A 17,156-nucleotide genomic window follows, 5' to 3' on the forward strand; every position below is an offset into this window, starting at 1 on the left:
ATGAAACTGACTCTCATGAAGGTCGCCACAGGCAAGGAAGACCCAGAGTTACCTCTGCTGCAGAGGTTAAGTTCATTAGAGTTACCAGCCTCAGAAATTTCAGCCCAAATAAATACTTCACAGAGTTCAAGTAAAAGCCACATCTCAACATCAACTGTTCAGAGGAGACTGCGTCAATCAGGCCTTCATGGTCAAATTGCTGCAAAGAAACCACTACTAAAGATATATATATATATATATATATATACAATGTTCAAAAAAATAAAGGGAACACTTAAACAACACAATGTAACTCCAAGTCAATCACACTTCTGTGAAATCAAACTGTCCACTTAGAAAGCAACACTGATTGACAATAAATTTCACATGCTGTTGGGCAAATGGAATAGACAACAGGTGGAAATTATAGGCAATTAGCAAGACACCCCCAATAAAGGAGTGGTTCTGCAGGTGGGGACCACAGACCACTTCTCAGTTCCTATGCTTCCTGGCTGATGTTTTGGTCACTTTTGAATGCTGGCGGTGCTTTCACTCTAGTGGTAGCATGAGACGGAGTCTACAACCCACACAAGTGGCTCAGGTAGTGCAGCTCATCCAGGATGGCACATCAATACGAGCTGTGGCAAGAAGGTTTGCTGTGTCTGTCAGCGTAGTGTCCAGAGCATGGAGGCGCTACCAGGAGACAGGCCAGTACATCAGGAGACGTGGAGGAGGCCGTAGGAGGGCAACATCCCAGCAGCAGGACCGCTACCTCCGCCTTTGTGCAAGGAGGAGCAGGAGAAGCACTGCCAGAGGCCTGCAAAATGACCTCCAGCAGGCCACAAATGTGCATGTGTCTGCTCAAACGGTCTGAAACAGACTCCATGAGGGTGGTATGAGGGCCCGACGTCCACAGGTGGGGGTTGTGCTTACAGCCCAACACCGTGCAGGACGTTTGGCATTTGCCAGAGAACACCAAGATTGGCAAATTCGCCACTGGCGCCCTGTGCTCTTCACAGATGAAAGCAGGTTCACACTGAGCACGTGACAGACGTGAAAGAGTCTGGAGACGCTCTGGAACGTTCTGCTGCCTGCAACATCCTCCAGCATGACCGGTTTGGCGGTGGGTCAGTCATGGTGTGGGGTGGCATTTCTTTGGGGGGCCGCACAGCCCTCCATGTGCTCGCCAGAGGTAACCTGACTGCCATTAGGTACCGAGATGAGATCCTCAGACCCCTTGTGAGACCATATGCTGGTGCGGTTGGCCCTGGGTTCCTCCTAATGCAAGACAATGCTAGACCTCATGTGGCTGGAGTGTGTCAGCAGTTCCTGCAAGAGGAAGGCATTGATGCTATGGACTGGCCCGCCCGTTCCCCAGACCTGAATCCAATTGAGCACATCTGGGACATCATGTCTCGCTCCATCCACCAACGCCACGTTGCACCACAGACTGTCCAGGAGTTGGCGGATGCTTTAGTCCAGGTCTGGGAGGAGATCCCTCAGGAGACCATCCGCCACCTCATCAGGAGCATGCCCAGGCGTTGTAGGGAGGTCATACAGGCACGTGGAGGCCACACACACTACTGAGCCTCATTTTGACTTGTTTTAAGGACATTACATCAAAGTGGACACTACAGGATGGATCAGCCTGTAGTGTGGTTTTCCACTTTAATTTTGAGTGTGACTCCAAATCCAGACCTCCATGGGTTGATAAATTGGATTTCCATTGATTATTTTTGTGTGATTTTGTTGTCAGCACATTCAACTATGTAAAGAAAAAAGTATTTAATAAGATTATTTATTTCATTCAGATCTAGGATGTGTTGTTTAAGTGTTCCCTTTATTTTTTTGAGCAGTATATATATAATCTTCACAGACATTTTCAACCTCTCCCTGACGAGTCTGTAATACCTACATGTTTCAAGCAGACCGCCATAGTCACTGTGCCCAGAAGTGAAGGTAACCTGCCTAAAGGACTTCCTCCCTGTATCACTAAGGTCGGTAGCCATGAAGTGCTTTGAAATGCTGGTCATGGTTCACATCAACAGCGTCATCCCGGAAACCCTAGACCCTCTCCAATTCGCATACCGCCCCAACAGAATCTCAATCGCACTCCACACTCCGCTTTCCCATCTGGACAAAAGGAACACCTACAGTTGAAGTTGGAAGTTTACATACACCTTAGCCAAATAGATTTAAACTCAGTTTTTCACAATTTCTGACATTTAATTCTAGTAAAAATTCCCTGTTTTAGGTCAGTTAGGATCACCACTTTATTTTAAGAATGCGAAATGTCAGAATAATCAAAGCATCACATTGCCAGTGGGTCAGAAGTTTACATACACTCAATTAGGATTTGGTATAATTGACTTTATATTTTTTTACTTGGGTCAAACTTTTCGGGTGGCCTTGCACAAGCTTCCTACAATAAGTTGGGTGCATTTTGGCCCATTCCTCCTGACAGAGCTGGTGTAACTGAGTCAGGTTTGTAGGCCTCCTTGCTCGCACACACTTTTTCAGTTCTGCCCACACATTGTCTATAGGATTGAGGTCAAGGCTTTGTGATGACCACTCAAATATCTTGATTTTGTTGTCCTTAAGCCATTTTGCCACAACTTTGGAAGTATGCTTGGGGTCATTGTCCATTTGGAAAACCCATTTGCGGTCAAGCTTTAACTTCCTGACATGTCTTGAGATGTTGCTTCAATATATACACATCATTTTCCTGCCTCATGATGCCATCTATTTTGTAAAGTGCACCAGTCTCTCCTTTAGCAAAGCACCCCTACAACATGATGCTGCCACCCCTGTTCTTCACGGTTGGGATGGTGTTCTTCGGCTTGCAAGCATCACCCTTTTTCCTCCAAACATAACGATGGTAATTATGGCCAAACAGTTCTATTTTTGTTTCATCAAATCAGAGGACATTTCTCCAAAAAGTACGATCTTTGTTCCCATGTGCAGTTGCAAACCGTAGTCTGGCTTTTTTATGGCGGTTTTGGAGCAGTAGCTTCTTCCTTTGCTGAACGGCCTTTCAGTTTATGTTGATATAGTACTCGTTTTACTGTGGATATAGGTACTTTGTACCTTTTTTCTCCAGAATCTTCACAAGGTCCTTTGCTGTTGTTCTGGGATTGATTTGCACTTTTTGCACCAAAGTACGTTAATCTCTAGGAGACAGAACACGTCTCCTTCCTGAGCGGTATTACGGCTGCATGGTCCCATGGTCTTTATACATGCGTACTATTGTTTGTACAGATGAACGTGGTACCTTCAGGCATTTGGACATTTCTCCCAAGGATGAACCAGACTTGTGCAGGTGTACAATTTTTTTTCCTGAGGTCTTGGCTGATTTCTTTTGATTTTCCCATGATGTCAAGCAAAGAGGCACAGAGTTTGAAGGTCGGCCTTGAAATCAACAGGTACACCTCCAATTGACTCAAATGATGTTAATTAGCCTATCAGAAGCTTCTAAAGCCATGACATAATTTTCTGTAATATTCCAAGCTGTTTAAATGCACAATCAACTAAGTCTATGTAAACTTTTGACCCACTGGAATTGTGATACAGTGTATTATTATAAGTGAAATAATCTCTCTGTAAACAATTGTTGTAAAAATTACTTGTGTCATGCACAAGTAGTTTTCCTAACTGACTTGCCAAAACTATAGTTTGTTAATCAAGAAATTTGTGGAGTGGTTGAAAACGAGTTTTAATGACTCCAACCTAAGTGTTTGTAAACTTCCGACTTCAACTGTATGTGAGAATGCTGTTCATTGACTACAGCTCAGCGTCAACACTATAGTGCCCACAAAGCTCGTCACTAAGCTAAGGACCCTGGGACTAAACACCTCCCTCTTCAACTGGATCCTGGACTTCCTGACGGGTCACCCTCAGAAGGTAAGGGTAGGCAACAACACATCTGCCACGCTGATCCTCAACACTGGAGCCCCTCAGGGGTGCGTGCCTAGTCCCCTCCTGTACTCCCTGTTCACCTATGATTGCTTGGCCAAGCGCGACTCCACCACCATCGGTAAGTTTGCTGATAACACAACAGTGGTGGGCCTGATCACCGACAACGATGAGACAGCCTATAGGAAGGAGGTCAGAGACCTGGCAGTGTGGTGCCAGGACAACAACCTCTCCTTCAACGTAAGCAAGACAAAGGAGATGATCGTGGACTACAGGAAAAGGAGGGCCAAACACGCCCCCATTCACATCGACGGGGCTGTAGTGGAGTGGGTTGAGAGTTCCAAGTTCCTTGGTGTCCACTTCACCAATGAACTATCATTGTCCAAACACACCAAGAAAGTCGTGAATATGGCACAACAACACCTTTTTCCCCCTCAGGAGACTGAAAAGGTTTGCCATGGGTCCCAGATCCTCAAAACGTTCTACAGCTGCACCATCGAGACTATCCTGACCAGTTGCATCACCGCCTGGTATGGTAACCGCTTGGTATCCAACCGTAAGGCGCTACAGAGGGTAGTGCATACAGCCCATTACATCACAGGGGCCAAGCTTCCTTCCATCCAGGACCTATATACTAGACGGTGTCATAGGAAGGCCCCAAAAATTGTCAAAGTCTCCCAAGTCATAGACTGTTCTCTCTGCTACCGCACGGCAAGCGGTTCCGGCACGCCTAGTCTATGTCCAAAAGGCCCCTTAACAACTTCTACCCCCTTTGTTTTTACACTGCTGCTACTCACTGTTTATTGTCTATGCATAGTCACTTTACCACTACCTACATGTACAAATTACCTTGACTACCTGTAATCCTGCACATTGACTCGGCACCTCTACCCCTGTATATAACCTCGTTATTGTTATGTTATTGTGTTACTTCTTATTTTAATTTTTACTTTACATTATTTATTAAATATTTTCTTAACTCTATTTCTTGAACTAAATTGTTGGTTAAGGGCTTGTAAGTAAGCATTTCACAGTAACGTCTACACCTGTTGTATTTGGCGCACGTGACGAATAACATTTAATTTGATTTGAACCTACTCCACATTTTTTAAGTGAATGAATATTATAGAGAATTGATTGTCTTGATCGCGTATGTCTTCCAACTCCAGAGTTAATACTTGGTGGAAGCACCTTTTGTAACGAGGGTCATATAAAGGGGACCAAGGTGCAGCGTGTAGAGTGCTCATAATTACTTTAATGATGACACTTAAACAGAAAACAACAAAACGACAGCCAACAGTTCCGTCAGGTACTACTTACAAAACGGAAAACAACTACCCACACCAACACAGGAAAAATAGGCTGCCTAAGTATGGCTTCCAATCAGAGACAACGATAGACAGCTGCCTCTGATTGGAAACCATACCTGGCCAAAACATAGAAAACAAAAACATAAAATGCCCACCCATCTATCACACCCTGACCTCACTAAACAGAAAAACACAGCTCTCCTAGGTCAGAGCCTGACACCTTTTGCAGCCTCTGTGACTCATTTAACCAACTTTGCAGAGCTCTTAGGGCAACAGACACTACCGTTCAAAAGTTTGGGGTCACTTAGAAATGTCCTTGTTTTCCATGAAAACATACATGCAATTAGTTGCAAAATGAGTAGGAAATATAGTCAAGAGGTTGACAAGGTTATAAATAATGATTTTTAATTGAAATAATACATGTGTGCTTAAAACTTTGCTTTCGTCAAAGAATCCTCCATTTGCAGCAATTACAGTCTTGCAGACCTTTGGCATTCTAGTTGTCAATTTCTTGAGGTAATCTGAAGAGATTTCACCCCATGCTTCCTGAAGCACCTCCCACAAGTTGGATTGGCTTGATGGGCACTTATTACATGCCATACGGTCAAGTTGCTCCCACAACAGCTCAATAGGGTTGACTGTGCTGGCCTCTCCATTATAGACAGAATACCAGCTGACTGCTTCTTCGGTAAATAGTTCTTGCATAGTTTGGACCTGTGCTTTGGAGGAAATTGGCTCCAATTAATCGCCGTCCACAGGGTATGGCATGGCATTGCAAAATGGAGTGATAGCCTTCCTTCTTCAAGATCCCTTTTACGCTGTACAAATATCCCACTTTGCCACCACCAAAGCACCCCCAGACCATCACATTGCCTCCACTATGCTTGACAGATGGCGTCAAGAACTCCTCCAGCATCTTTTCATTTTTTCTGTGTGCCATGAATGTTCTTCTTTGTGATCCGAACACCTGAAACTTAGATTCGTCTGTCCATAACACTTTTTTCCAATATTCCTCTGTCCAGTTTCTGTTCTTTTGTCCATCTTAATCTTTTCTTTTTATTGACCAGTCTGAAATATGGCCTTGTCTTTGCAATTCTGCCTAGAAGGCCAGCATCACAGAGTCACCTCTTCACTGTTGACGTTGAGACTGGTGTTTTGCGGGTACTATTTAATGAAGCTGCCAGTTGAGGACTTGTGAGGCATCTGTTTCTCAAACTAGACACTCTAATGTACTTGTCCTCTTGCTCAGTTGTGCACCGGGGCCTCCCACTCCTCTTTCTTTTCTGGTTAGAGCCATTTTGCGCTGTTTTGTGAAGGGAGTAGTACCCAGCATTGTACAGGATCTTCAGTTTCTCGGCAATTTCTCGCATGGAATAGCCTTCATTTCTCAGAACAAGAATAGACTGACAAGTTTCAGAAGAAAGTTATTTATTTCTGGCCATTTTGAGCCTGTAATCGAACCCACAAATGCTGATGCTCCAGATACTCAACTAGTTTAAAGAAGGCAGTTTTATTGCTGCTTTAGTCAGAACAACATTTTTCAGCTGTGCTAACATTATTGCAAAAGGGTTTTCTAATGATCAATTAGCCTTTTAAAATGATAAACTTGGATTAGATAACACAATGTGCCATTGCTGATAATGGGCCTCTGTACACCTACAGTGAGGGAAAAAAGTATTTGATCCCCTTCTGATTTTGTACGTTTGCCCACTGACAAAGAAATGATCAGTCTATAATTTTAATGGTAGGTTTATTTGAACAGTGAGAGACAGAATAACAGCAAAAAAAATTCAGAAAAACGCATGTCAAAAATGTTATAAAATTATTTGCATTTTAATGAGGGATGTCACGTAAAGAGGTTATTTGTTATTGTGGTTTGGTCAGGACGTGGCAGGGGGTGTTTGTTTTATGTGTTTATATGTTCTATGTTAGTATATTTCTATGTTCGTTCTAGTTTTTCTATTTCTATGTTTAGTTTATTGGGTTGACCTTCAATTGGAGGCAGCTGATCCTCGTTGCCTCTAATTGAAGGTCCTATTTAGTGGGGGTGTTTTTTCACGGGTTTTTGTGTGTAGTTGTTCCTGGTATAGTGTTGTGCCTTACAGGACTGTTTAGCGTCTTCGTCATTGTTTGTTATTTTGTTTTTCTGTGTTCACGTTTTCTTCTCAATAAATAAGAAGAGGAGTTTACACATTCCCGCTGTGCCTTGGTCCCATCTTTACGACAAACGTGACAGAACTACCCACCACCAACGAACCAAGCAGTGGGGTAAGGAGCACGGTGAAGAAGGATGCACATGGGCAGAGATGAGGATGAGCATATCCAGGGCTATGGAGGATTTAAGGAAGACCGAGAGGCATCCCAAAAAAATTGGGGGGCGGGCACACGGGGAGTTGGGCAGAGTCAGGATAGAGACCTGAGCCAACTCCCCGTGCTTATTATGGGGAGCGACGAATGAAGAAGGCACTGAGCTATGCGGAAATGCGCACTGTATTGCGAAGAAGCATTCAGAGGCCGGTCTATATTGAGCACTCAGCCAGGAAGGGTTGTGCAGGCCGTACGCTCCAGACCTCCAATACGTCTTCAGGGTCCGGTTTACCCTGTTCCTGCTCCTCGTACTAGCCCTGAGGTGCATGTCTCTAGTCTGGCGCCGCCAAAGCCAGCACCACACACCAGGCCTCCAGTGCGTCAGCCCAGTCCAGTACGTCCTGTTCCTGCTCCTCGCACTAGACTTGAGGTGCGTGTTACCAGTCTGGTGCCTCCAAAACCAGCGTCACGCACTAGGCCTGTAGTGCGCCTATCCAGTCCAGAGCTTCCGGAGACAGTTCCCTGTCCAGAGCTTCCGGCGACAGTTCCCCGTCCAGAGATTCCGGAGACAGTTCCCCGTCCAGAGGTTCGGGCGACAGTTCCCCGTCCAGAGGTTCCGGCGACAGTTCCCCGTCTAGAGCTTCCGGCGACAGTTCCCCGTCTAGAGCTTCCGGCGACAGTTCCCCGTCTAGAGCTTCCGGCGACAGTTCCCCGTCTAGAGCTTCCGGCGACAGTTCCCCGTCTAGAGCTTCCGGCGACAGTTCCCCGTCTAGAGCTTCCGGCGACAGTTTCCCGTCTAGAGCTTCCGGCGATGTCCTACAGTCCGGAGCCTGCAAAGACGGCCCACAGTCTGGAACCGACAGAGACGGCCCACAGTCCGGAATCTGCAGAGATGGCCTACAGTCCGGAACCGGCGCAGCCAGAGTCACCCTACAGTCCGGAACCTGCGCAGCCAGTGTCGCCCTACAGTCGGGAACCGGCGCAGCCAGAGTCGCCCTACAGTCGGGAACCGGTGCAGCCAGAGTCGCCCTACAGTCCGGAACCGGCGCAACCAGAGTCGCCCTACAGTCCGGAAGCGGCGCAGCCAGAGTCGCCCTACAGTCCGGAAGCTGCGCAGCCAGAGTCGCTCTACAGTCCGGAAGCGGCGCAGCCAGAGTCGCCCTACAGTCCGGAACCGGCGCAGCAAGAGTCGCCCTCCAGTCCGGAGCTCCCAGAGTCGCCCTCCAGTCCGGAGCTCCCAGAGTCGCCCTCCAGTCCGGAGCTCCCACTCCCTTTAAGAGTGTGCTCCTAATCTCAGCTCGTTATCTGTATAAATGACATCTGGGAGCCAGAAAGCTTTCTCATTGAGAGGGGGTCAAATACTTATTTCCCTCAATAAAATGCAAATTAATTTTTAACATTTTTGACATGCGTTTTTCTGGAATTTTTTGTTGTTATTCTGTCTCTCACTGTTCAAATGAACCTACCATTAAAATTATAGACTGATAATTTCTTTGTAAGTAGGCAAACGTACAAAATCAGCAGGGGATCAAATACTTTTTTCCTTCACTGTATGTAGATATTCCATAAAAAGTAATCCGTTTACAGCTACAATGTCCACACTCTATTTCTGATCAATTTGATGTTATTTTAATGGACCAAAAATGTGATTTTCTTTCTCTAAGTGACCCCAACCTGTTGAACAGTAGTGTATATCCATTTTTTTGTAAACATGTCTCAAGCTCAGTACATTTGGTTGGAAATCATTGATGGATAATAATTTTCAATCCTTGTCTGAGATTATTCCAGCAAGTTTAGACTGTTTAGACTTTTTTAGCAAATATGGACTGTCACCAGATCACTCAGTAACATTCAACACCTCTTGGAAAGCCATTCTGGTGTTTTCTTTGGCATTCTTTTTTTGTTGTTGTAATTGTCCTGCTCTATCCCAGGGTTAGTTTATCAGAAGACTGAGACAGGTTGTCCTCTAACTTTTTACCTGGGCTTTGCTCTTTGCCCCAGTCCCTGTCGGTGACAAGCATACCCATAACATGATGCTGCTAACACAATACTTGAAAATACAGAGGGTTTCACTCTGTTGTATTGGATTTGACCCAAACCTGTTGTTTTTTATTTCACCTAAAAAGTGAATTTCTTTGCTGTGTTGTCTTGCAGTATTACTTAACAGGCTTGTTGCAAACAGAACGGATAATTTGAAGTGGATATTTTTTAACACAGCCTTCACTTTGTAATACAGGCCAATAATGTTGGGTGAATGCTCTGTATTTTCAAGTTTTAAGGTTGCAAAATCATGTTATGGGTATGCTTGTCACTTTCAGGGACTGGGTAGTTTGTGAAGATTAAAATAAAAATGAAAGGAGCAAAGCCCACGTACAAAGTTAAAGAAAAACCTGCCGTAGTCTTTTGAAAACCCTGGGGAGTTTTATTTTTCAGCAGAACAATTACACCCATTACACAATTACACCCAAAGACACACCAGAGTGGCTTTCAAAGAGATGTTGAGTGTTCCTGAATGGTCCATTCTCAGTCTGCAATCAAAAACAATGTATACAGACTGAGTGTACAAAACATTTTAGAGCTGCTCTTTCCATGACATAAACTGAACAGGTGAATCCAGGTGAAAGCTATAATCCCTTTTTGATGTCACTTGTTAAATCCCCTTCAATCATTGTAGATGAAGGGGAGGACACAGGTTAAATAAGGATTTTGAAGCCTTGAGACAATTTAGACATGGATTGTGTATGTGTGCTTTTCTGAGGGTGAATAGGTAAGACAAAAGATCTAAGTGCCTTTGAAGAGGGTATGGCAGTAGGTGCCAGGCGCACCGGTGTCAAGAACTAAAACACTGCTGGGTTTTTCACGTTCAACAGATTCCTGTGAGTTCTTTCAAATGAAAGTGTGGGTTCACAGCTCCAATCCAGATGTGTTGGTCATTACTGAGACGTGATTAAGGAAGAGTGTTTTGAATGCCGATGTTAACCTTTCTGGTTATAACCTTTTTCGGCAAGACAGATCTTCCAAAGGAGGGGGAGTGTCAATCTTTATCAAGGATCACCTTCAGTGCTCGGTCGTCTCCACCAAGTCTGTCACCAAACAATTTGATTAGCTGGTTTTAAGCATTACACTTTCAAATAGCTATTTTTTGACTGTTGCTGGGTGCTATCGTCCTCCATCAGCACAAGCCTGTACCTTAAGCTCTCTCCTGGCCCCTTACACTGAGTCTGAATTTGTCCTGCTAGGTGACCTGAACTGGGACATGCTTTAAATGGGAAAGCAATGGGACTCCCTAAATGTTTCTCAGATTATTACCAATCCCACAAGGTATGACTCCAAACAACCAGAAAAGGCTACTCTCCTCGAAGTTATCCTCACAAATAATCCTGATAGGTATCAGTCTGGTGTTTTCTGTAATGACCTTGGTGATCACTGTGTTACAGCCTGTGTTCGTAATGGCTGCTCAGTGAAATTACTTGTCCTGATTTGTCATAGACCCTTGCTAAAAAACTTTAATGAGCAAGCCTTCCTTCATGAACTGGCCTCTGTAAAATGATATAGTATCAGCTTGATCCCCTCTGTCGAAGACGCTTGGACATTCTTTTTTGATATTTTCAGTGGTATTGTTAACAAACATGCCCCCATAAAGAAAATGAGAATTAGAAACATGTTCAGCCCCTGGTTCGACCGTCATCTTGAGAGTTACTCCTTCTCAATAATTGCATTTGGCAAAAGGCTCAGCACACACATACTCAGGCTGACTGGCTGTCGTTCAGGCAAATGAGAAATAAGTGCACTCAGGCTATCCGGAAGGCCAAAGTTAGTTACTTTAAGGAGCAGTTATGTCTCTGTGGGTCTAACCCCAAGAAGTTCTGGAAAATGGTTAAAGACCTCGAGAATAAACCCTCCTCCTCACAGCTGCCCATGTCCCTTAATGTTGATGATGTGGTTGTTACTGACAAGAAGCACATGGCTGAGCTCCTTAGTCACCACTTCATTAAGTCAGGATTCCTATTTGACTCAGCCATGCCTCCTTGCCCATCCAACATTTCCTCAACTCCCATCCCTTCTAATGCGACTATCCCCGATGCTTCTCCCTCTTTTTACCTGCCCCGCTACAAAGTTTCTCCCTGCATGCAGTCACTGAGTTTGAGGTGCAAAAGGAGCTCCTTAAGCTTGACCCCCCCAAAAAGTCTGGGTCAGATGGTTTAGACCCTTTCTTCTTTAACCTCTCTGGGCTAGTCCCACCTACTCAACAGCCAGTTGAATCCCGTGGCGCATTATTCAAATACCTTAGAAATGCTATTACTTCAATTTCTCAAACATATGACTATTTTACACCATTTTAAAGACAAGACTCTCGTTAATCTAACCACACTGTCCGATTTCAAAAAGGCTTTACAACGAAAGCAAAACATTAGATTATGTCAGCAGAGTACCCAGCCAGAAATAATCAGACACCCATTTTTCAAGCTAGCATATAATGTCACATAAACACAAGCTAAATGCAGCACTAACCTTTGATGATCTTCATCAGATGACAATCTTAGGACATTATGTTATACAATACATGCATGTCTGTTCAATCAAGTTCATATTTATATAAAAAAACTGCTTTATACATTAGCAGGTGACTAGCATGTGACTAGCATTCCCACCGAACACTTCCGGTGAATTTACTAAATTACTCACGATAAACGTTCATAAAAAACATAACAATTATTTTAAGAATTATAGATACAGAACTCCTCTATGCACTCGATATGTCCGATTTTAAAATAGCTTTTCGGTGAAAGCACATTTTGCAATATTCTAAGTAGATAGCCCGGCATCACAGGGCTAGCTATTTAGACACCCAGCAAGTTTAGCAACTCCCCAAAGTCAGATTTACTATAAGAAAAATGTTATTACCTTTGCTGTCTTCGTCAGAATGCACTCCCAGGACTTCTACTTCAATAACAAATGTTGGTTTGGTCCCAAATAATCCATAGTTATATCCAAATAGCGGCGTTTTGTTCGTGCGTTCAAGACACTATCCGAAAGGGTAAATAAGGGTTACGAGCACGACGCATTTCGTGACAAAAAAATTCGAAATATTCCATTACCGTACTTCAAAGCATGTCAACCTCTGTTTAAAAACAATTTTTATGCCATTTTTCTCGTAAAAAAGCGATAATAGTCCGACCGGGAAATTGTTTTTTATTACAAAGAGATTGAAAGTAAAAGCATGCTATCCCCTCATGCACGAGCCTCAGTCTGATGGCCCTCTGATAGAGCACTTGCCAAACGCGCTAGTGTGTTTCAGCCTGGGCCTTGAATTACGTCATTCAGCTTTTTCCCGGGTTCTGAGAACCTATGGGAGCCGTAGGAAGTGTCACGCCATGCCAGATATCCCCTGTTTTTGTTAGAGATGATCAAGAAGGGCAAGAAATGGTCAGACAGGCCACTTCCTGTAAGGAATCTTCTCAGGTTTTGGCCTGCCAAATGAGTTCTGTTATACTCACAGACACCATTCAAACAGTTTTAGAAACTTTAGAGTGTTTTCTATCCAAAGCCAATAATTATATGCATATTCTAGTTACTGGGCAGGAGTAGTAACCAGATTCAATCGGGTACGTTTTTTATCCGGCCGTGCAAATACTGCCCCCTAGCCCCAACAGGTTAAGGTTGCTGCCCCTATCATCGCCAAGCCTATCTCCAACCTTTTTAACCTGTCTCTCCTTTTTGGGGAGGTTCCCATTGTTTGGAAAGCAGCCACGGTTCATCCTTTATTTAAAGGGGGAGATCAAGCTGATCCTAACTGTCTATTTTGCCCTTTTGTCAAAAGTTTTGGAAAAACGTGTCAATAATCAACTGCCTGGCTTTCTTGATGTCTATAGTATTCTCTCGGGTATGCAATCTGGTTTCCGCTCAGGTTATGGATGTGTCACTGCAACCTTAAAGGTCCTCAATGATGTCACCATTGCCCTTGATTCTAAGAAATATTGTGCCGCTATTGTTATTGACTTGGCCAAAGCTTTTGATACGGTAGACCCTTCCATTCTTGTGGGCCAGCTAAGGAGTATTTGTTGTCTATGAGGGGTCTTTGGCCTGGTTTGCTAACTACCTCTCTCAAAGAGTGCAGTGTATAAAGTCAGAAAAGCTGCTGTCTCAGCCACTGCCTGTCACCAAGGGAATACCCCAAGGATCGATCCTAGGCCCCATGCTTTTCTCAATTTACATCAACAACATAGCTCAGGCAGTAGGAAGCTCTCTCATCCATTTATATGCAGATGATACAGTCTTATTCTCAGCTGGACCCTCCCCGGATTTTATGTTAAATGCTCTACAACAAAGCTTTCGGGTCCGGCCGTGACCCGGAGACCGTTAGGGTGGCACACAATTGGCCCAGTATTGTCCGGGTTAGGTGAGGGTTTGGTCGGCAGGGATGTCTTTGTCCCATCGCGCACTAGCAACTCTTGTGATGGGCCAGGTGCAGTGCACGCTGACACGGTTGCCAGGTGCACGGTGTTTCCTCCGACACATTGCACATTGGTGTGGCTGGCTTCCGGGTTAAGTGGGCATTGTGTCAAGAAGCAGTGTGGCTTGGTTGGGTTGTGTTTCAGGGGACGCACGGCTCTCGACCTTCGCCACTCCTGAGTCTGTACGGAAGACAAGACTGTAACTACCAATTGGATACCACGAAATTTGGGAGAAATATGGGGCAAAAAAAAATATAAAAAAGCTTTCTCTACCCTTAACCTTGTTCATAACACCTCCTAAACAAAAATCATGTGGTTTGGTAAGAAGAATGCCCTTCTCTCCACAGGTGTGATTACTACCTCTGAGGATTTAGAGCTTGAGGTAGTCACCTCATACAAGTACTTGGGAATATGGCTAGACAGTCCACTGTCCTTCTCTCAGCACATATCAAAGCTGCCGGCTAAAGTTAAATCTAGACTTGGTTTCCTCTATCGTAATCACTCCTCTTTCACCCCAGCTGCCAAACTAACCCTGATTCAGATGACCATCCTACCCATGCTAGATTACGGAGACATAATTTATAGATCGGCAGGTAAGGGTGCTCTCGAGCGGCCAGATGTTCTTTACCATTCGGCCATCAGATTTGCCACCAATGCTCCTTATAGGACACATCACTGGACTCTATACTCCTCTGTAAACTAGTCATCTCTGTATACCCGTCGCAAATCCCACTGGTTGATGCTTATTTATAAAACCCTATTAGGCCTCACTCCCCTCTATCTGAGATATGTACTGCAGCCCTCATCCTCCACATACAACACACGTTTTGTCAGTAACATTCTGTTAAAGATCCCCAAAGCACACCCATCCCTGGGTCGCTCCGCTTTTCAATTTGCTACAGCTAGCGACTGGAACGAGCTGCAACAAACACTCAAACTGGACATTTTTATCTCAATCTCTTCATTCAAAAACTCAATCATGGACACTCTTACTGACAGTTGTGGCTGCTTTGTGTGATGTATTGTTGTCTCTACATTCTTGCCCTTTGTGCTACTGTCTGTGCCCAATAATGTTTGCACCATGTTTTGTGACGCTACCATGTTTTGTTTCTACCATGTTGTTGTTATGTTGTGTTGCTACCATGCTGTGTTGTCATGTGTTGCTGCCTTGCTATGTTGTTGTCTTAGGTCTCTCTTTATGTAGTGTTGTGTTGACTCTCTTGTCGTGATGTGTGTTTTGTCCTATATTTATATTTTATCCATTTTTTGTATTTTTAATCCCAGCCCCCGTCCCTGGAGGAGGCCTTTTGCCTTTTGGTAGGCCATCATTGTAAATAAGAATTTGTTCTTAACTGACTTGCCTAGTTAAAGGTTAAATAAAAATAAAATCAAGAATGGTCCACCACCTAAAGGTCATCCAGCCAACATGACACAACTGTGGAAGCATTGGAGGTGACATGGGCCAGCATACCTGTGGAATGCTTTTGCCACATTGTAGAATCCATGCCACGACGAATTGAGGCTGTTCTGAGTGCTAAAGCGTAGGTGGAACTCAATATTAGAAATGTGTTCTTAATGTTTTGTACACTCAGTGTATGTTGCCATAAGAGTTGTGCAATGTTGATAGAATCTTATTAAAAAATTATTCACAACTGTAATGGCTGCCAAAGGTCTCTGGGGTGTGAAGGCACACAATCAATAGATCTTCATTTTTCAAATATATATTTATTTTTTACTTTGAAAGTGTTGAGTAGGTTGTGTAGATCGATAAAAAACGAAATCTAATTTAATCCCTTTTTAGATGTAATTTTTCGGCAGCAGAATGTGAAGACTTTCACTAGCCACTAGAAATGCTTCTTCACCTTCCCTTTCTAACAATATGCCAGGAAACTCTTTCTAATACTCTTAACACTTCTATGGTTGGCTCTGTTGTAGTTCTCCAGTGTGTTGCAGAATGTCCAGCCACTGAGGGAACAGACTCTGATGCTTGTACACGGCACAGCAGATGGTGAGTGACTAACTATGTTAAACCAAGAAAAAGGCCTCAGCAATGATCAGGGGTCAGTTATGTAGCTATTGTGTTGTTATTTACTATGTAGGACCAGTCTGCAGTGTGCATCTTGCCAGACGGCACTTAAAACAGCAATAATCGAACAATTACAAAAACTGAAGAACCTTTAACAAAAATGACCGTTTTTATGAAATATAAGTTATTGAAAGAATCAGTCAATTTCCATTGTACAAAGAATGGTTTTGCCACAAAAAAATCCCAATGTGTCACAAATGTTTCAAGTTAGATCATGGTACTTTCATCTTCACCCTAATTTTTTCTGTCATTATGTGATCTTGCCGCTCTTCCCATGACGATTCAAGCAGAATTCTGCTGACACATTTTCGTATGCTTCTTTCAGCCAATGTCCACTTTCAGCATACTGCTGAGCTCATTAAGAACCTTGTGAAAGTTGGAGCAAACTACTCGATGCAGGTATGGAGAATGTCATTGCCCACTATACTGTAGAATACAGGTTCTGTATAGGTACACTAGATTAATTAAGCCATAAGTCTACCCAAGCTATGGTTGCTTTAAATGTATACTAACAGTAACAAAACTATGCAGTACCCTACCCTTGCTATGTATGTACAGTATGTTACTGTAGTGTGTGTAGTACCATAAACATACAGTAACACCAGCCACAGCATATAGGGAAGGGCACTCAGCTTCTACTGCACTGGCTCAGATGACTGATGATTGACTAAAATACATGGATAATACAATGATAGTTGGAGCTGTATTGTTAGATGTCAGTGCAGCCTTTGATGTTATTGATCATAATTTGTTACTGAAAAACACACTTGTTCTGGCTTTACGTCACCTGTCATCAAATGGTTGGAGAGTTACTTATCCAATAGAACCCAGAGAGTGTTCTTCAATGGAAGCTTCTCTAACATCAGATAAGGACAGTGCGATATCCCTGAGACCAGTTGCCTTGGGCCGTTACTCGTCTATATATTTGCAACTTGTCTTACAAGAAGCTAAAAATGATTATGTATGCTGATGATTGCACACTCTACACATCAGCACCTACAGCTACTGATCTCACTGAAACTCTTAGGAAGGAGTTGGTAAATGTCAGAATTGGTCATTAAATGTCAGAAAGTGTCAGAATTGGTAAATAACAATAAACTGACCTTA

General features: G+C 43.7%; 1 protein-coding gene across 1 annotated transcript in view; it reads left to right on the forward strand.

The window, feature by feature from the left end:
- LOC115160638 (inactive dipeptidyl peptidase 10) overlaps window positions 1-17,156 on the forward strand; it is a 218,378-nt gene that overhangs the window by 198,663 nt on the left and 2,559 nt on the right. The window contains exons 24-25 of the mRNA XM_029710857.1: window positions 15,899-15,971; window positions 16,375-16,448. Coding sequence (XP_029566717.1) covers window positions 15,899-15,971; window positions 16,375-16,448 — 147 coding nt within the window. The remainder of the gene's footprint in view (window positions 1-15,898; window positions 15,972-16,374; window positions 16,449-17,156) is intronic.

The sequence above is a fragment of the Salmo trutta genome, chromosome 24 (genome assembly GCF_901001165.1).
Source record: "Salmo trutta chromosome 24, fSalTru1.1, whole genome shotgun sequence".
Classification (NCBI taxonomy): domain Eukaryota; kingdom Metazoa; phylum Chordata; class Actinopteri; order Salmoniformes; family Salmonidae; genus Salmo; species Salmo trutta.